We start from the raw sequence: 19168 nt of genomic DNA, 5'->3' as shown, positions 1-19168 counted from the left end.
AACCCAAATTTCTGCTCTTGGGTCAAACCTGGGACCTGAAATTATTCGGAATGAAAGCCTACCGCCCCCAAACTCACGTCAGAGCAGCCCCGAGCCCCTGCCGCCCGCTGGACACCACTGTGACCACTTCAGAATCATTAACTCGTTTCATCCTTCAGTTTGAGGCTTGGAGGTATATGCAGTCCTCACCCCATTTTACAGATGGGGAAGTTAAGCAGTTTGCTTAAGGTCACACAGCCAGTGAGTCACAGGTTCAGGATCTGAACCCAGACATCCCAGCACCAGGGCACAAGCTTGGAGGTGGGCACGGGGTCTCTGCTGGCACCCCTCTGAGGTGGCTGGGGTGGGAGGAGGGCGCTAAGGGGGTGGCCTTCCGAGGGAGCGGCTAGGAGAGCACAGAAACAGACGCATCTTCACGTTTCTTTATTATTGAGAGACAGAGAGACACAGAGCATGAGCAGGGGAGGGGCAGAGACAGGAGGAGACCCAGAATCCGAAGCAGGCTCCAGGCTCCGAGCTGTCGGCACAGAGCCCGACACGGGGCTCGAACTCACAGACCGTGAGATCATGACCTGAGCCGAAGTCGGACGCTTAACCGACTGAGCCACCCAGGCGCCCCAACATTAAAAAAAATTTTTTAAACAAGATAGCTGTGGCCCCTGCTTCACAGAGCTTATACGCTAAGCTTACTGTCATGGGAGAAGACCAAAAACTTAATTAGCTTTCATTCCAAAATGAAATCATCTTTTAAATTCTGGAAAGAGTGTAAGGAAAAGGAAACCAGGCGACCAGGTAGAGGGGGGCCTGAGGGGAGCAGCGGGGGAGGAGAGGGTCTCAGGGGCCTGCGTCTCAGGCCCCTCCCTTCTCGGTCCAGACCTACAGGACATGTCCCTGGTGACCCTGAACACGAACACCCCCAGGGACTTCTTCGCCAGGCACCAGCTGCTGCTTCATGTGGCCAAGTCGGAGATGGACAAAGTCAGGGTGTTCCAAGCCAGCCGTGAGTCACCCTTGGCTGTCACCTTGGTGTCCCCTCCCCGCCCCGGGACAGCCCCTTCACACCCCCCTTTGACGACTAATTCCTGAGCCCCTATTAGGTAGCACGTTCTTAGGGCCAAGGATGCAGCAGTGAGCAAGGTGGACGTCCATGCCGCTACCTTCTAGAAAGGACACACAGATGATGTGCAGACAAACACTAACATGATGTCTGGTGCTGGCGAGCCCTGAGGAAATACCCCCCCCCCGCCCGAGGCCTGCTGTGTTTGTGTCTGTCTCCTCCCCTCCGCCGCGTGCACACACGCGTGCACACACGCACGCACACAGAGGACTCTGGTTTACGGGGACTGTCGAGCCCAAGCTGACGGCATCAAACTTTGTCCTCCAGCATCCTCCTGACCAAAGACAGCATTAGCTTCGCAGCAGCTCGCACCTGCTCCTGAGCGCCGGGCTTGTTTGAGGCACGGGGCCCGGAGCAAAGCACATAAAAACGCCTCTGCCCCCAGGTCGCTTTCCTCTTGGTGGGTTGAGAGACAACGTATAAAATAAGTAAGTGAAGCGGCTAGTGTCTGAGGGCTGTGCAGAAGAACGCCACCAGGAAGGGGGTGTAGATGAGGGGTAGGGTCTGGGGGTGTGAGGAGTGGAGGTTAGGGAACGCTTCCTCCGTAAGGTGTCACTCGAGCGGCAGGGGCGGGAACAGCCACACAGACACTCAGGGGAAGGGCACTCCAGGCAGAGGGAACCGCAGGAGCAAAGGCCCCGGGTGAGGCCGGATGGTGCCTGTGGGCTTGAGGAAGGCAGGGAGGCCGGTGAGGCTGGAGTGCAGGACTCGGGGTTAACGTGGCAGAGGAGGGTGGAGAAGGAAGGGGAAGGGCCGGCTCAGGCAGGCGGGGAATGACTCTGCCTTCTAGTCTGAGGGAGGCGGCCGAGGCCAGCCTGATCTGACTTGCTTCCATTCTAGATCAAGGTGATCAGACCGACGTTGACTTGGTGACAAACCAATTCTTTGCCTCTGCTGAGGCGTCACCTCCTCCAGGAAGCCTTCCCTGGCCCTCTGGGTTTCCCCCCCCGCCCCCCCCCCCCCGTCACAGCACTTACTACCATCTGTGATTTTGACCGTCTCTGCTCCTCCTCACTCACCCGGGAGACTGTGACCACCTCCCTGGTCTCCCCCAGTGTCAGCCGAGAGCTGGGGCTCAGGAATGAATGAACGAATGAATGAATGAATGAATGAACGAACCATAATGTATAGTGGACCTGTATGTATATGTTCGGGAATGGCTCAGGGACCCCCGCCCCGGTCACTGCATCCCTGGAGCCCCGGCCAGGGGGCGATGTCCCAGCTGACACTTTAGGTTGCTTTCTCTGAGTGGCTGTGACATGTCTTCATGGCAGCGGCGGCCCCGAGAAGGCATCGCAGCACCGGGGAGAAGCAGACCCGGGCCTCCCTTCTCTCTTCTAGGAGGCAATCAGATCTCCAGGTACAGGGAGGTCCTGGGGCCAAAGCAGCCCTGTCACCCCCTGGAACTCCCGGGGGGCCAGCACAGCACAGACTTCTATGTGGAGGGCCTCGCTTTCCCAGACGCCAACTTCCCGGGGCTCATTTCCCTCGCCGTCTCCCTACTGGACACATCCAACCCGGTAGGCCAAGATGGCAGCCCAAGGGGGAAGCTGAGTCACCAGGCGGGGGGTGGGGGTGCGGAGCCCAGCCGGGGAGGAGGCTCACACAGCCTCTGGGAGGAAGGAGGCACTAGCTGCTGCAACAGCCCTTCCCCCACCCACACCTCGCAGGAGCTCCCCAAGACCCTGGTTTTCCAAGACAGTGTGGTCTTCCGTGTGGCCCCCTGGATCATGACCCCCAACACTCAGCCCCCTGAGGAGGTGTACGTGTGCAGGTGAGGGCTCTGGGGTGCCAGCGGGCGGGGCACAGGTACGCCAGGAGGGGCCCTGGGTTCTGGCCGCAGGCCCCCCCGCCCCCCCGCATCTCTGCTGTGCCAATGGGGGGAAATGACCCTTATCGCAGCGTGCTGAGGGCTCCCGGCCGGTTGGGGATTACCGTGGCTACTGTTTTGTCCTCGCTGTCCTGCCCTGATGCACGCCGAGGGCGGCTTTCTCTCCTGAAGGACTGTAGAATTCGCTAGGCCCGGCAGATGAAAACCCTCAGTCGGTGAGCCAGGCTTCCCGGGCTGCTGAGAGTGCGGCCTGCGGACCTTCTGCCGAACCAGAAACCGTTTCAAATGCATGTTCCGGGCCAACCCCAGAACCGCGGGGTCTTGGGTCTGGGGATGGGGCCCATCTGCCTTTTAACAAGCTGCTCTGGGTGTCCCCCCCCCCCCCCGCCCCAGCATCCACCCTGCCATCTGAGCGCACCTGTTAAGCATCCTGGGGTCTCAGGGGACCCTCCCCTCTCCTCTTCCAGTCGTTTCCAGGCAGAAGGGGTGAGGGAGTAACCTCGTGGGCAGGACGCGGGCTGGAAGCCAGCGAGGCCTGGGTTCAGATTGGGTGCTCGCCCCCGGATGGCATGACCTTGGGCCTTGACCTCCTCATTCTGGCGTCTCCTCAAGGGAAGGGGGTACCTGTTGGCTCCTCTCAGGGATTGTTGCAAGAGTTCAGTGAGATGTTTGCTAGGAGCAGGGAGACCCGGCGAGCCGGGCATGTCCGTCCAGGCCCCAGGCATCTCCCCAGCAGCCACTGTGCCCGTCCCCAACTCCATCCGGGCCCGAGCTCCTGCTCCAGCCCTGGGGACCCTCCGGGGGCCCAGCTTGCCCCCTCAGAGCCTGGCCAAGGCCACCGGCTGCTGAATCCAGAGCCCTGAGGGGCTTCTTTTCTGCTCCTTCTAGGATGCTTGAAAATGAGGACTTCCTGAAGTCCGTGACGGCGCTGACCCAGGAAGCCAAGTGCCAGCTGACCGTGTGCACCAGGGAGCAGAGTGTGGGGGACCGGTGGATGCAGGTGTGCAGCCCTGTGGGCCAGGGGGGCTGGGACACGCGGGGTGGGTGCTCCTGAGGGTCAAGCGACACTGGGGGACCCAGGCTCCTGGGGCTGGGCCCGGCGGCTCACTGGCCACCGTCCCTCGGAGGGGCAGGAAGTGAGGAGCCCCTGAGGGTCCCCGCGTATGGGGGCCCAGGCCAGCGATTAAACTGCCGTGCTCACCAAGATGAAAACCACCTGCCTGCCCGAAAACTCAGATGGCGTCTGGAAATGACGCGAAGCTCAGGGGGCTGGAGCTCAGCGGGTCCCTCCAGTGGCCCTCCCTCCAAGCCAGGTTTCTGGACGCAGTCGCCAGCCTGGCCTCCCAGCCTGGCCGCCCCTTACCTGGTGCCAGCCTGCCGGCCGCACCGTATCTCCATTCCGCTTCTGTGCCAGGCTCCCCGCTCATGCCGTGAGCTCCCCGAGCTCAGGGACTGAGTCTCACTCAGCTCAGCACCCAGCGCGTGGCACGGGGCAGTGGCTGTGGGCAGCCGGCGGGCTGGACCGAACCTCCTTGCCCCTCCCTTGCTTTCTCAGGCTCCTTGCCCTGCCATGCCGGTCGGTCGCCCTGCTCTGGCCTCAGTGCCTTTGCTCTTGCCGCGGCCCCTCACCACTGTCCTCCCCGTCCCCATCGCCCGCGTCCGGGTCACGCTCACACCATCCCGGCTTGAAAGCTTCCCCTCCCCCAATTTCCCCATCCCTCTCCCAACCCCACGCATAAACCCTCCCTTCCTCTCGCGTCGTTCCGTGTCGAGTCGGATCGAACGGCACGAAATTGCTGACGGCACATTTTTGACCTACAGGAGTGGTAATTCCGGGGGGTTCAGCCTAAAAGTAGTCTCATCCGTCCGCCAGAACGCGGGCAGGACTTGGGTTCATTGCCAAGCCCTTTCTGCTTCTGCCCCACGGGCGGGGCTGGGTCCGACCTGCCCCCTTTTGGGGGGCGGGATCTCGTGCTCCCACCTCAGGCCTCAGCATCAGGAGCCCCTCCTGGGTGTCCCCACAGACCCTCACCGCCCCGCCCAGCACCTCACACTGGGTGCGAGGTGCCCGGCTTCCTGAGGGCAGGGTCTGAGGCTCGCTCACCGGGTCCCCGGCACCTGCAGCACTCGGTCCCAGCACTCACCAGGAGTGGGGGTGAGCTTGTTGGGGCAAACACAGGATAATAAACTCCGCTTCCTCAGAGCCCCTTCTCTGGGGTGGAATTTGCCCTTGACCACGGCGTGGGAGGGGGACGGATGGTTCTGCGCCCACCCCCCACCCCCCGATCCCTGCACTGGGTGTCACAACCCAGAGAGCAGGCGTTTCAGCCTTCCTTCCACTCGCTCCACACACAGGACGAGATAGAGATCGGCTACATCCAAGCCCCGCACAAGACACTGCCCGTGGTCTTTGACTCTCCAAGGAACAGAGGCTTGAAGGAGTTCCCCATCAAGTGCATGCTGGTACGTGCTGGGGGGCCGGCAGTGCTGAGACCCCCTTGCCCCAGGTCTCCCTCGTCACTGCCCGTCCCCCCTCCCCTCCCCCGCCAGCCCCCGTGGCTGAGCACACCCGCTCCGTAGATGCAGCTCCTGCTTGAGCCGCCATCACGCAGGTGGACCGTGTTATTTTTGTCATTGCCGAGACGAGATCTGGCCCTTCCTTTCCCAAAGCTCTTTCCAGCCGTGAGCTCAGCCTGTCCTCAGAATAACCCTGCCAAGGACGTAGGTCAGGCTTGGGCATCCTTGCTCCTCTGAAGATGCTCTTGTGGCAAGGTTGGGGGGGGGGGGTGGAGCCAGGACTGGAACCTTCCCCGGTGTCCGGCTGGAGGATCTGTCTTTTGGGTGGGGTCTGGCCTTGGGGGGTGTTCCATCTGGGGTGTGGGGTGGGTTTGGGGATCAGGGTGGTCATTTCCTAGATGTGACCGTGTGTGTGTTTGGGGGTGGGGGTGGGGGTGACATATTGGTGAATCATGCCGGACTAGCCTGGCAGGTTTGTGTAAACTCAGCAGAGACTTATAATGATAATAATAGTTACATTTATCAAGCCCATATTCTGTGTCGGTCAAGGTGCCAGATTCTTTACGTGCGCTGACTCATTTCATTTGTCCGACAACCTTTAATCTAGATGCTGTCACTAGGCCCATTATATAGATGGAGAAATTGAGGCTCAGGTGAAGCAGCTTTTCCAAGGTCACACAAGGAGAGAGGAGAGGCTGGTGGGTCCGGCTCCGGGAGCTCTGTGGCCACCAGGCCCGCATTCCAGGCTGATTCCAGGTGTCCAGGGATGGAGGAAGGAGTGTGGGGTGTAAGGTTCGCTCTGATGAATGGCTTTCCGGGGAGCACCCTGAGCCCCAGGGAAGGGGAAGCGGCTCTGCCCACACAGGAAGCTTTGAAAGGGAATCTGAGTTCAACTCAGCACCTTGTCTGAGTCCCTCTCGCTCTCCTGGGCTGAGTGGGGCTGATGCAGAGATTTTGTGGGTCCACGGTGTCTGTCTGTGTGGCATCAGGCTAATCCTGTTTCAGGAGCCTGGGGACAGACGAGCCAGGTGCCACTGGGACCTTCGTCCCTCCGTCTGTTTTCAGCCCTGCTCTGCTCTGCTCAGGGGCCTCTCACTTTGGTAATCTGAGTGTGACAAAGGTCAGATTCTCTGATGCCACAAGCGAAATCTCCAGAGTCCTGTTGGGCAGACAGACGCCTCAGCACGGGTGACCTCATCCTTTCCCACACCCGGCCTTGGACGAGGGGCTGCGATGTTTTCTTAGGCAAGCACATCTGCGGTATTCCGACTCCCATCACTCAGGAAAAGAATTGGGATAAAAGTCAAACTTGTCACCAGGCAACAACCCCATCTGCTTTTCCAGACGCATCACGAGCCACTCTCCCTGTCCCCCAGCCAGCTCCAACCTCACCGGCCTCCTTCCTGTTCTTCCAATGCACCCAACTTGTACTCACCTCGTTTGCATATGCTGTTCCCTCTGCCTATAATGCTCTTCCCGCTTCACAGGTCTGGCTGGGTCTGCTTCAGTGCCCTCCTCAGTGAGGCCATCCCTGACCCTGCAGGACTCCCGCCCCAGCCCCTCGCATTCTTGTTGGTTTCACCTTGTTGGTTTCTTCCGGAGTGTTTTGTTACAAATCACTGACTCGTTACTTCCGTTTTATTGTCTGTTACTTCCGTTTTATTGTCTGTTTCCCTGCTAGACCGGCAGCAGCAGGGGGGCGGAGCCTGAGGCCGGGGTGCCCATCACTGTGCACAGGCCAGTTAGCACACATCTCCACATGTGGTGGGTGTTCCTCCCAAAAGACAACGCCAGTAAATTTTGGACACCCATCCGTGGGAAACCAGCAGCACTTACTGTAAATAGAAAGGCAACCGTGAAAGTAAATAGGATTAAAGCAAATAATGTTACTAAAGCCAGCTCGGTATGAACCAGTGCAAGCGGGAAGCCCAGATGGGCTCTCTGGCTGTTGAAGGGGGAGATCGGCTGGTTTTGAGGATAGATTTGCACAGTCCGGGTCTTTGATGAACCAGAAAGACTAGAGGAGAGTTAAGCGGGCGACATGTTTCTAAGTCTGTGCTAGAAGCTGGATCAGCTGGGGTCACACGTGTGAGCTTCCCCTGCCCATCCCACTCCCTGGGGGTGGGGGTGGGGGGGTACTTCTGCAGACCTTGGGCACGCCTTCACTGGCCTTCAGAAATCCAAGCCTTGACCCACGGGGCACCGGGGCGGCTCAGTCTGTTAAGCGTCAGACTCTGATTTCAGCTCGGGTCATGATCTTGTGATTCATGAGTTCGAGTCCCACGTCAATCAGGCTGCGTGCTGGCAGTGGGAGCCTGCTTGGGATTCTCTCTCGCGCCCTCTCTCTCTGCCTCTCCCCCGCTTACCCTTGCTCTCTCTCTAAAATCAATAAAGAAGAAAGGAATCCAAACCTGCAGCCTGTGACACTGAGCCCCTCTCATGGCAACGGCCAAGGCAATGACTTGTATGAATTTATCATTCGTTCATCAGACATTCTTTGAGCCCATTCTCCATGCCCAGCCTTGTTCTGGGCTCTTGGAGTATATCAGTGAGCGCTGCAGAGGCCCCCACCCTCATGGAGGTGACATTCTAGCCCGGAAAGACAGACGATAAGCTAAGCACAACAATAAATAAATTATGTTGTATGTTGGGAGGTGGGACCTAGTGCTATAGGTGAAAAAAAAAAACAAAAAAACAAAAAAACAGAATCGAGAGGCTCCCAGGCACCAGAGTAGTGGGAAGATTACACTGCAATTTTAAACAGGATGGTCAGGTAGGGCCTCTGAGAAGCAGACACACGCACAAAAACTCAAAAGAGGTAAAAGAATCGGCTATGTGGGTGTCTGGGTGAAGAGTGTTCTAGGCAGAAGAAACAGCCAGTGCAAAGGTCCTGAGGCACGAGCATGCCTGGCATGTTCAGGGAAGAGTGAAGAGGCCAGAAGGGGTGAAGCAGAGTGGGCAAGAGGAAGGGTGGGAGCTCTTGGCCCCATCTGGCGGGAGAACGAAGGCCTTTCTCAGCAATGAGACCGTCCACATTCCGGAAGATGTCGCCATCACTCTGAAGAGAGGCACTGTTATTTGCGAAGGGCCCCAGAGGAACCCTGCGGAGGGACTTCAACCACATCAGTGTAGAGCTCAGTCTCCCTGGAAGGAAAACGAAGAGCCCTGAGTTGACGCATGGTGGAAAACCGGAGAGCTGGCTACCGTTCGCACCATCTGTAGTTGTGTGCAGAACATGGTCAAGGGCGTCACGCTGGGCTTCCGTTACAAGATGAGGCCCGTGCCCGCTCGCTCCTCCACCGACGTCATCGTTCGGGAGAATGGCGCTCTCGTCGAGATCCAAAATCTCTCGGGTGAAAAAACACACACCCCGCAGGGTTCGGATGAGGCCAGGCGTTTGCTTGTTCGGTATCTCAGGCCCAGAAAGATGAGTTCATTCTTGAAGGAAATGACATTGAACTTGTATCGAAACTCAGCTGCTTTTGATTCAGCAGGCCACAAGCGTTAAAAATAAGGACGTCAGGAAATCTGGGGATGGTGGCGAGGTTTCTGAAAAAAGGAACGGTTCGGCAGGCTGATGAATAAGGACTAAGTTGTCCAGCTACAGAAACTGCAAGATGCCAGATAATTTTTCAGACCTACTTGGCATATTTTAAAGATGCAATAAAAGGCGTATTGATTTGGGCGGGTGGGGGCGTGGGGAAGAAGTGAGCGAGGAAGGAGAGGCTGGCTGTCAGGGAGGTGATGGGGATGACTCGGGGGCTGTTTGTTTAAACTCTGGGAAACTGGGGAGTTGTTGCGGGCTCCTTTTTTTATGTTTGTTTATTTTTGGGAGAGAGGGGGAGAGAGAGGGAGAGGGTGCATGTGCGCGGGGGAGGAGCAGAAAGAGAGGGAAAGAGAGAATGTCAAGCAGGCTCCGTGCTGTCAGTGCAGAGCCTGACATGGGGCTCGAGCTCCCGAACCAGGAGATTGTGACCTGAGCTAGAAATTAAGAGTCAGGCACTTAACCAACTGAGCCACCCAGACGCCCCAGGAATGACGGCTTTTAAACTGGGAGCGTCATAGACCTCCTTGAGAGGACTCCTCTTCCCAGAGAAATGCACGGAAGCTCACAATTTGGAATCTACCTGCAGGGAGTCGGTGGCCCCCGTGAATGTGTAAAAAGCTAGGGCTAGTGCAGTAGACAGAATGGCAGCCCTCGAACACGGCCCCGTGTGAATCCCCAGGACCTGATGCTATCTTGTGGCAAAAGGCACTTTGCAGATGTGATGAAGTTAGGGACTCTGGGATGGGGGAGGTGCCCCTGAGTTATCTGGCGGGCTCTGTGCCATCGTGGTGCTCCTTGGAACAGGGAGGACGGAGTGGGAGAAGGCCCTTGATGATGGAGCGGAGGATGTAGCAATGCGCCTTGAAGCTGGGGGGAGAGCCCACCAGCCACGGCGGCTACTGGAGGCCGAAAGGGGCAAGGAGACAGGTTCTCCCCTCAGAGCCTCTGGAAGGAACTGGCCCTGCCACACCTTGATATTAGCCTGGTGAGACCGGTTTCAGACCTCTGACCCCCAGAGCCGACAGAGGATAAACGCGTGTTGTTTTAAGCCACTAGATATGTTACAGCAGCCACAGCGAACTCGCACAGGGCAGGAGATTGTTCCCGCAGAGACCCACGTGGGGACGTCGCGGCCATTCGGCGAGGCCCGCTCCAGCCCGAGGTCAGGATGCAGTGTGGCAAGAGGGCTTGCTGTAGAGACAGCTCGAATCTGCGTCCCTCCACCGACGGGCCGTGGCACCTGATGAAGCCACACGTTGCGTTTCTTCTCTGCAGAATGAGGGCAAAAATGATACTTTGCAGATCCGTTGTTACGGCCGAGTTAAGGTTTGCAAAAGCAGCGGGCGCGTATGAGGCACTCGACAAACGCCGGTCCCTTTTCTTAACCAGCTGGTTTGAACCCCTTCCGCATCTCCTACAAGCGACAGCGGTGCCTGGGCTGTACCGGCCGCTGACCGTCCCCGAATCCTTCCCGTGACTCGGCTCCCGCCCTCTCCTCACGCGGGGACCGTGTTCTCTAACGCTTGGTACATGCTTCTCCCATCCCAGGGTCCGGATTTTGGCTACGTGACTCGAGGGCCCCAAACAGGAGAGGTTTCTGACCTCGACTCCTTTGGAAATCTGGAAGTGAGCCCCCCAGTCAAGGTTGGGAGGAAGAAATACCCTCTGGGCAGGATCCTCATTGGGAGCAGCTGCTACCCCAGGTGAGGAGAGGAGGGGCGGCGAGGGGTGGCCCCAGGGCCACAGTGGAAGCCCTCCCTACTTGCTTCCGACCCCAGGACCTCGACAGACTCCAGGGACTTGGGAACTGTGGGGGTGGTCGGGGAAGGCCTCGCTGAGAAGGCAGCTCTTGAGCGAAGGCCTGACGACAGTAAGGACATGGCTGCGGGGAGATCTGGGACAGAGGGCTCCTGGCAGCCGAAAGAGCATGTGCCAAGGCCCTGAGGCAGGACTGAACTGGGTGTGTTCAAGAAGGCCAGAGGGGCTAGAGCAGATTGAGAGAGAGCAAAGGGCTACATCAGGAAGGACCATGGAGGCCAGAGCGAGGAGGAAACTGAAGCCCAGAGAGGTGAAGGAATGTCCCCAAGGCCACACCGCTAATCCGAGATCATCCGCTCAGACGGGACCGGCTCTCCACGGAGCTGTGAGCCATGTTTACCCACAACGCCAGCATCTGGGCTGAGCCAGTGGGTTTTGCTTCCCGAGGCTAAGCTCTAGTCTTACTGCCGTACTGACTCGGTGCCTCAGTTTCCCCCAACACAACCGGGATAGCGATTTGTAAAGTCCCCCAGTGTTTGAGGAGACAATTAAAGGCGTCCAGGCTTCTGAATCCCTTCCCTAGCTGAAGAAGACCCCTGACCCCTTTGCCCAGCCTCCAGGCCCTCGGAGATCTCTCTGTTGCCCCCCGCCCCCCATAACGCCCCCTTCATCCTGTGTCGGCAGCAACGAGAGCCAGGAGATGCACCAGGCCTTGCAGGACTTCCTCAGTGCCCAGCAGGTGCAGGCGCCCGTGAAGCTCTACTCCGACTGGCTGTTTGTGGGCCACGTGGACGAGTTCCTGAGCTTCGTCCCGGTGCACAAGGTGCAATGTGGGGGGCTGCCTGGAGGAAGGCGCACACCTCCGCCCTGGGCTCCCAGGTTTTGCTCCGCGCTCTGCCTGGGATGGGGCGGGGGGGCCTGGCCTCACGTGCCGGACTAGCTTTCCCTCAACCCCAGGAGGGGGCCAGCCTGGGTCCAAGCCCGCCCTTCTGGGAGCCCCAGGGGCAAAGCTGACCTCTGACCCCAGCGTTTCATGCCTCCAGGGCTTCCGGCTACTCCTCGCCAGCCCCAGGTCCTGCTACCGGCTGTTCCAGGAGCAGCTGAAGGAGGGCCACGGCGACGCTCTGCTATTTGAAGGGGTCAAGAGTAAGTTGGCTGGGCCTTGCGTTTCCACCCGGGGTCCTTCCTCTGCCTTCGCGTGGCCTCCTGTTGCCAGGTGGGGGCACCTAGAACACCTGTCCTCTGAGCACCCGCTGTGCGCCAGACATTGTGCTCCGGGCCAGGGGTGCTGTGTGAACAGGGCAGACGAGCTCCCTGCTGCTGCTGCAACGGCCCGCAGTCCTGAGGAAGCGAGTCAGGAAAACAGCCGCAGCACGGGGGCTGGAGGGTATCTGGGAGGAGTCCGAGGGAGGCTTCCTGGAGGAGGCAAAGAGCAGGCAGGAGCACGACGAATGAGCAGGAGTTCGCCCAGTGGGGCGGCGGGATGAGAGGAAGAGAGGTAGCTCAGACAGAGGGAACCGTCAATGCGAAGGCTCAGAGGCAGGAGAAAGTGAAGTGTGTTTGAGGACCCGCATGAAAGTCCACAGTTAGGGGCTGGTGTCAGAGGTCAGTAAGTCACGGCTGAGAGTTTTTACGTCGTGGCCGTAGTATGTCGTGTTGCATCAGGCAACGGTTAGACCTCTGTTTGCCGTTCGCTGGATGGGAATTTTTTGGAGATAATTTAAGGGGGTGAGAGCCACACCTTTAAGGAGAACTCGCGCTGAGAAAATAGGTTCGTTAAGGCGCGTGCCTTCCGGCTGGGCACAACAAACCTACCTGTTAGGAATTCTAGCCGCCCCCATTTTCTAGATGGGAAAACCGAGTCCCCACCGTGCCCACCAGGAGGACGGAAATTGACCTCCGAGTTCACCTGCTTTTGTTTTTTCTTTTTCTCCATGCCAGAAAAAAAACAGAAAATAAAGGACGTTCTGTGCAACGAGAAATTGAGAGAAGATAATTCGTACGTGCAGGTACCAGCCTGGGTGCCGGAGACGCCACAGTCCGGGCAGACCTAACCACCCGCCCCCACCACCTTCCCTACCCTCAGAGGCACAAGGGCGGAGCCTTCCACCAGCTGCCCGTAGGCTTGGTGGCAGGTGGCTCCGGGATTCGGGTAAATGTGTGGGGGACAGAGAGAGAGACTTCAGTCACCACTGCAGGAACACACACGAGTGATGCATGGAAAAGAGGGGAAGCGAAATCGGGAAAGCTGGAACCAGAGAAAGACGGGGGGTGGGGGGGAGCTCTCAGAAACAGGGACAGAGGCAGGAGAGAGGCCAAGTGCTAGAGTGACCGGAAAGACAGGGACGCACCAGCAGAAGCAGGAGGCAGAGGGACTGAGCAGAGCAGAGCAGGAACGGAGGGAAGAAAAGGAGGGGCCCGTCACTGCCTCCCCGACCTCGTCCCTAGTCCTTCCCTTGGCCGGGCCTCAGCCCCAGACTGTCCTCCTCCGCGGCGGTCCCCACCCCTCCTTCGCTCCCCACCCCACCGTGCCCACCGCCCCCTCACCACCCCCCACCCCCTCGTTGCCCGCCCCACCCCTGCCTGAGTCGGCCCCCCCGCCCCCCTAGAAATGCATCGACTGGAACCGGGAGGTGTTAAAGCGGGAGCTGGGCCTGACCGAGCGGGACATCGTGGACATCCCCCAGCTCTTCAAGCTCCAGGATGACCTCCAAGGGAGACTCAAGGCCGAAGCCTATTTCCCAAACATGGTGAGGAGGCGGGCTTTGGTTGGGCTCGCCTTTGCCAGTGGCCTCAAGTCAGGACCCCCGGGTGTGGGTCCAGGGGGCTTGGCTGTCTGCTCGGGGCTGGCGTGGCCGTGTGCCGCTCCCAGGGCGGCTCTGGGCGTCTCGCAGCCATGACGGTGTGGGGCTCCCGCCTCACAGATGAGGCACAGAGAGGTCGGGCCTCCGGCACAAGGACACACAGCTGGAATTCGCACCAGGGGTCTGGCTGCAGAGCCCACACCCTGACCCCCGAGGCACTGCCCGCTACGGATTTCCCGGCGGGGGCAGGGGGGCGGGGGGGGCGGTGTAGGTGTGCCCTTGAGCAGGCAACTTACAAGCTGCTCTCCGTTTCAAGTCCCATTGGGAAGGGGAAAAGTCGGGGGCACCATTTCAGACTGGGTGGTCCGGGCAGGCCGTGAGGCTAGCACTGGCTGGGCTGGGCGGATTCACTCCTCTGACGGGTGAACTCGGGGTGGGGGGATCCCACCCTGGTCAAGAACTTTTAACTGTGACCCCCTCCTCGCCCACCCCGAGACCGTCTTAAAGCCATCCACGGTATTTCTACAATCCCCGTGCCCTTCCTCTGTCTCTCCAAAGGATACCCGAGGGCCGGGCAGAAATCCCAGCTGGGGCCCTCAGCTACCCTGTCCTGCTGGGGCTGGGCCAGTCCCGGCACAGTGGACGTCAGACTGGTTTCCCCAGGTCCCTGGGGTTCCAAGGCAGCGGTTGGGATTTTTTTCCGTCTTAGGCATTGAGGTACTACAGAAGATTCTATTTAGAAGAAGAGGTTCTGTGGCTAAACCAACAAGGCAGGAAGGGGCACCTTGAATAAAAGCCCTTGGCCCCGAGCATTTGTTTCTGCCTGTCCGTCCAGCCAGGTTCCCCAGGCAGGAAAGAGGGTGGATGCCACCAGCCGGGGGATGAGGCATCGCAAATGAAGTGAGACCGGCGACCGTGGGTGCCTTCGCTGTTCGAGGCCCCGAGCGAGAGTCGTGATTCCCCCCGCCCCCCCCGGGAGCCCACGGTGGGAACGGGGAGGGCGTGGGTGTGGAACAGGCAGAGAAACTCAGAGTGCGAGACCCCCAGCACGGGCTGTGTCTGAGTGCTGCCAGGGAGTGAGATGCCTTTCCACGACTCCTGAGCCCTGGAGACCGACTCTGCACCTGCTCCGTGCCAGCACGGTGCCCCGTGAGCCTGACGTCTGATTGTCACGGCAGCGGCAGCGTGTTTGGGCTCCTTTTGCCGCTGCGTCTCAGAGAGGGAGAGTGACTTGCCTAAGGTCACACAGCTATTGAGTAACAGGGCTGGGAGTCGAACCTCTGTTGGCCTGGAGTCAACACCTTTGTCCTTTCTCACCTCCCAAGATAGTGGAGGAAATAGTCATTTCCATAAACTGCAATATACAGAGAGCGCTACCAAAAAGGTGGTCATTTATGCGTCCGTTCAACAGGTATTTCCCAAGTGCCTTCGTTATGCCAGGCGCCATGCCGGCCGCTGTGGGAGCACAGAGGGGGGAGCACCGAGTGCCGCAGTTCAGGGACTCGCGGGCGGCTTCCCAAAGCAGGTGGCCTTTGAGCTGACCCTTGAGTCGCAGAGAGTTTTCCAGAAGGTGGCAGATGGGCGAGAGCATGGGTCCTGGAGTCTGCCAGACTTGGGTATGAGGCCTGGACCAGGCAGCCCGCTTGACCTGCCTGGGCCTCAGTTTCCCCCTCTGCGAAGTGGGGCTGCTGTTGCTGAAGGTCAGAAGAAAAGGGGGCCCCTCGGAGGGTGATGCGGGCTGCACGCCGGCCCCCCTGACCCGGGGACCCCGCGTCTTTGCAGGTGAACATGCTGGTGCTGGGGAAGCACCTGGGCATCCCCAAGCCCTTCGGGCCCATCATCGACGACCGCTGCTGCCTGGAGGAGAAGGTGCGGTCCCTGCTGGAGCCGCTGGGCCTCCACTGCACCTTCATCGACGACTTCTACGCGTACCACCTGCGGCACGGGGAGGTGCACTGCGGCACCAACGTGCGCCGGCGGCCTTTCTCCTTCAAGTGGTGGCACATGGTGCCCTGAGCCCATCCCCCCACCCCATCCTTTCCTTCCGAAGCTCCCGGCCAGACACTCTGATCCCCTGCAGTGTGGCATCTCGAGAGCTCTTAGGGACGTTTTGGCCCCCTGGGCGTGGCCGCCTTCCAAGGCAGCGGCTTGCTTCCTTCCGCTGTGCCCTGCGGGGCCGTCGTCTCGCGGTTCAGGAGTTCGAGCCTCGCATCGGGCTCTGAGCTGACAGCACAGGGTCTGTTTGGGATTCTCTCTCCCTTTCGCTCTGCCCTTCCCCAACTCTCTGTCTCTCAAAAATAAATGAATGAGCTTAAAAATAATAATAAAACAAATAAAAATTAAGGCCAGATCTTGGCTCCTTAGCGTCCGAGATACTAAGAAAACGCCAGAGTTTTCATGTGCTCGTGGCGGACGTGTGACGGTGGAAGAGGAGGGCGTCCAAAGCCTCTTCCCTCAGACTATGCGGAAAGGGACCCCAAAAACACCCGGGTCAAAATGTGCTCCTCTGACAAGAGTCAGCTGCTTCCCCTCCAGAATGGCTGGGGCAAAAATGCACGTGTTTTCTGTGGACCAGAAAGAGGACCGTGCACAAGGGGGAGTCCCGTATGAGGTTGTCCCCAAACCTTAGAGCAGCCTGGAACTGCCACCCACCTCAGCAGACGGGAGGGAAATGTTTGGCTGCATTGCTGGGGCTGCAGAAGGACCGAGGGAGAAGCAGGTGGCTGAAGCAGGCCTTGGCACCAAGACAGGTGCAGGGGAGCGTCCCCCGGCCACCCTTGGGGGGGTGAGAACCTCTGCGAAGGACCAGGGAAGCCCACGTGAGAGAAGGCACCGGCTGGGAGTCCTGCCGGCCCCACAGAGCACGGAGCCGTCCTAGGACAGTACCCGGGAAGCCAGAACTTTCGGGCCGTCTCCCCTCCCTCCCCCAGCTACTTTCCTGCGGCTGCTGTAACCGATTACCACAAACTGGGCGTCTTAAGACCACAGAAATTTATCCTCACGGTTCTGGAGGCCCCGGGGTCGAAAATCGGTTTCACCGGGCTGAAATCAAGGGGTGGGCAGGGCCGTGTCCCCTCCGGGGGCTCTGGGAGGAGTCAGTTCCTTGTCTGGCTCCCGCTGGCCTCTGGCATGCGGTCCCTGCCCGTGGTCAGCCTGCCTTCTTTTCTGCGCGCGTCGAATCTCCCCCTGCCTCTCTCTTACATACACACTTGTCATTGCATTTGGGGTCCTCCCAGAAGAGCCAGGAACAATCTCCCCATCCCAAAGTCTCGTGGTCACAGACTCCGGGGATTAGGACCCGACGTCTTTTGGGGGCCGTGTTAACCTCCCGCAGGTTAGGAACCGCTGTTTCCGGATGCGGAGGTGGAAGAGGCGGAGAGAAGCGGGGCATCCCTTTCCCACGGCTTGCAGCTCTGCGCCTGCGTTAAACCCTGACGGGAAAGGGACAAGACTTAGCTTTGGAAAAATTGAGAGCTAACCGACACGTAACTTTGTGTAAGTCTAAGGTGTGCAACGTGTTGATTTGATATATACAGCAGAACGATCACCACCGTGGTGTCAGCCAGGGCCTCCATCACGGCACGTGATTATCATTTCTTCTTTGTGGGGGCAGATTTCATCTCGTAAAGCCACGGCGGAGGGCTTCCTTTTGTGTGGGGTTCGGCTTTTGAACTTCTGCGTTGAAATTGTCCGGGGCCCGTTTTACGTCTGGTTTCCGGAAACGGATTCGGAGAGGGAGATGTGCCCGCAGGTGGCGGATGGGGAGCGGGAGGGGGTGCCCTCAGGAACCACAGGGGACAGGGGAGGGAGGGGGCGGGGGCAGCAGGAGCCAATGCACAGGGATGTGGTGGCCACAAAGATTGGGGGTAAAACACGAGATGCTCTGGGGCTGGGATAGGCCCTCGGGGTTGGCCTGAATTAAGACAGGCAGCCTGCCCTTTGTCCCCCCTCCCATTGGAGGAAGCTCCCCCCAGAGAGGGGACACGGCCTTGGGACCTGGTGTGGACGATTTCGGGGGTGGGGGCTGCTGTGAGCAGCTGGCAGCCGACACCTAGAGCAGCCGGGGGAATGAGCGCCTGCGTCCTGAAGGGGTCACGTGGTATCATGGCATCCGTCACAGTGACCTAAAGTGACCACGGGACCCGGATACCTGAGTGATGAGGCAGCCTCACTGAGAAGCCGAGGGGGACCGTCTACACTGAGCAAGCGTGTAGGGAGCCATGGGAGTCCAGGTAAACTAGGCTCGGTTTGGTCAGAAGCCCACTCGGTTACCTTCTCGAGGGCCGCAGGGGTCATGCAGTCATGCACATCGCAAGAATTTATTGAGCACCTACTATGTCCAGGACGCTTCTGCGGGTGCTGGAGATTCAGTGGTGAACAGGGAGCCCCTGGAGAGGAAGCAGGGTCCACTCTAGATCTCTCCGAGTCCCTTCCATGCCCAGAGGGGTCTCCATCCTCCAGGCCGGGAGCACTCGTCCTCACGGTGCTCAGAACCCCCGCACAAGGCTGGGCTACCCCAGGGCAGCGAGGAGGGCAGAGCTCCCAGGCTGTCTGGCTCCAGAACCCAGAGCCCAGCCCTCAGCGACCCCTCCCTCGTCCGACCATCCCCTCCCTCCAGCCCCCCTCCCGGCCAGCGTGTGTGTGAGCAGACGGGCGGGGAGGTGGGTGGGTGTGGGTGAGTGCATACATGGGCTGTATTTTGCCGCTTTCAGCCCAACCAGAAGGGCCTTGGGGGGGTCTTCCTGGCCAACCCGCTGCCTCCGAGAGCCTCCTAAACAAAGCCACCCCTGAGAGCTACGCTGCAAGCTTCCGGCTTCCAAAGAGGGAGGTTTCTCCTTCTCAGTCCTGAATCTAACAAGCCTGGCTGACCGAGCAGTCTCCACTCAGGACCCAGCCTGCGACCCCTGGGCTGTGACACACGGGTCACGCGTCACAGCGTTGTGCGTCAGGGCAAAAGCCCGAACCCAAATACGTCTGCAGAGAACGGTGTGGCCCTGCTCGGAGTGCTACGGAGCCACGAGCAAGGGTAAGGATGCTTTTCACGTGCTGCTAGGAAGTGCTTCCCTCCGAGTTACAACATCCAGTGCAAACAGCGGGATACGGACCCTGCGGAGCACCCACTGCCGTTTACATAAAAATAAGAGTGGGGGGAGGATACGGACACGTGTGTGCTTGGTCCTGTGCAGGAGGCACCCTCTGTTGCAAGCCTCTTTGAACTCGGGCCCATGTGAACGAGGTAGCTGTTTAAGAATAACCCGTAACAGGGGCACCTGGGTGGCTCAGTCGGTTAAGCAGCCGACTTCGGCTCAGGTCACGATCTCGCAGTCCGTGAGTTCGAGCCCCGCGTCGGGCTCTGTGCCGACAGCTCAGAGCCCGGAGCCTGTTTCAGATTCTGTGTCTCCCTCTCTCTGACCCTCCCCCGTTCATGCTCTGTCTCTCTCTGTCTCAAAAATAAATGTTAAAAAAAAAAAAAAAATAACCCGTAACATGAAACGTCAAATGTGGAACGAACACACAGCTTTCAAGTCAGCTGGTGAGTCCCTTGGGCCGGGGGAGGAGCTCTTTGCCCAGTGAGCTCAGGGAAGACGAAGAGC

The 19168-nt window shown here is 59.2% G+C and overlaps 1 protein-coding gene and 1 long non-coding RNA gene across 2 annotated transcripts in view; one reads left to right on the top strand and one right to left on the bottom strand.

Moving 5' to 3' along the window:
- The window catches only part of PADI4 (peptidyl arginine deiminase 4), a 32951-nt gene extending 17270 nt beyond the window's left edge, over window positions 1-15681 (top strand). The window contains exons 6-16 of the mRNA XM_047082772.1: window positions 875-1000; window positions 2459-2637; window positions 2788-2891; window positions 3837-3948; window positions 5304-5411; window positions 10561-10715; window positions 11455-11593; window positions 11814-11916; window positions 12712-12779; window positions 13380-13520; window positions 15357-15681. Of these exons, the coding sequence (XP_046938728.1) occupies window positions 875-1000; window positions 2459-2637; window positions 2788-2891; window positions 3837-3948; window positions 5304-5411; window positions 10561-10715; window positions 11455-11593; window positions 11814-11916; window positions 12712-12779; window positions 13380-13520; window positions 15357-15590 (1469 nt within the window). The 3' untranslated portion in view covers window positions 15591-15681. The remainder of the gene's footprint in view (window positions 1-874; window positions 1001-2458; window positions 2638-2787; window positions 2892-3836; window positions 3949-5303; window positions 5412-10560; window positions 10716-11454; window positions 11594-11813; window positions 11917-12711; window positions 12780-13379; window positions 13521-15356) is intronic.
- On the bottom strand, window positions 2515-5309 carry LOC124514650 (uncharacterized). The gene is made up of 2 exons (XR_006962646.1): window positions 3367-5309; window positions 2515-3209 (listed from the first exon to the last, which is right to left on the bottom strand). It is a non-coding gene; the product is annotated as an uncharacterized LOC124514650 (long non-coding RNA).
- Window positions 15682-19168: the final 3487 nt, after the last annotated feature.

This window comes from Lynx rufus, unplaced genomic scaffold (assembly GCF_022079265.1).
Source record: "Lynx rufus isolate CCGP_SWC_20201006 ecotype Redwood Valley unplaced genomic scaffold, mLynRuf1.p SCAF_2, whole genome shotgun sequence".
Taxonomy (NCBI): Eukaryota; Metazoa; Chordata; class Mammalia; order Carnivora; family Felidae; genus Lynx; species Lynx rufus.
Note: the sequence above shows the minus strand (reverse complement) of the source record. Positions and strands in the feature narration are given on the sequence as shown.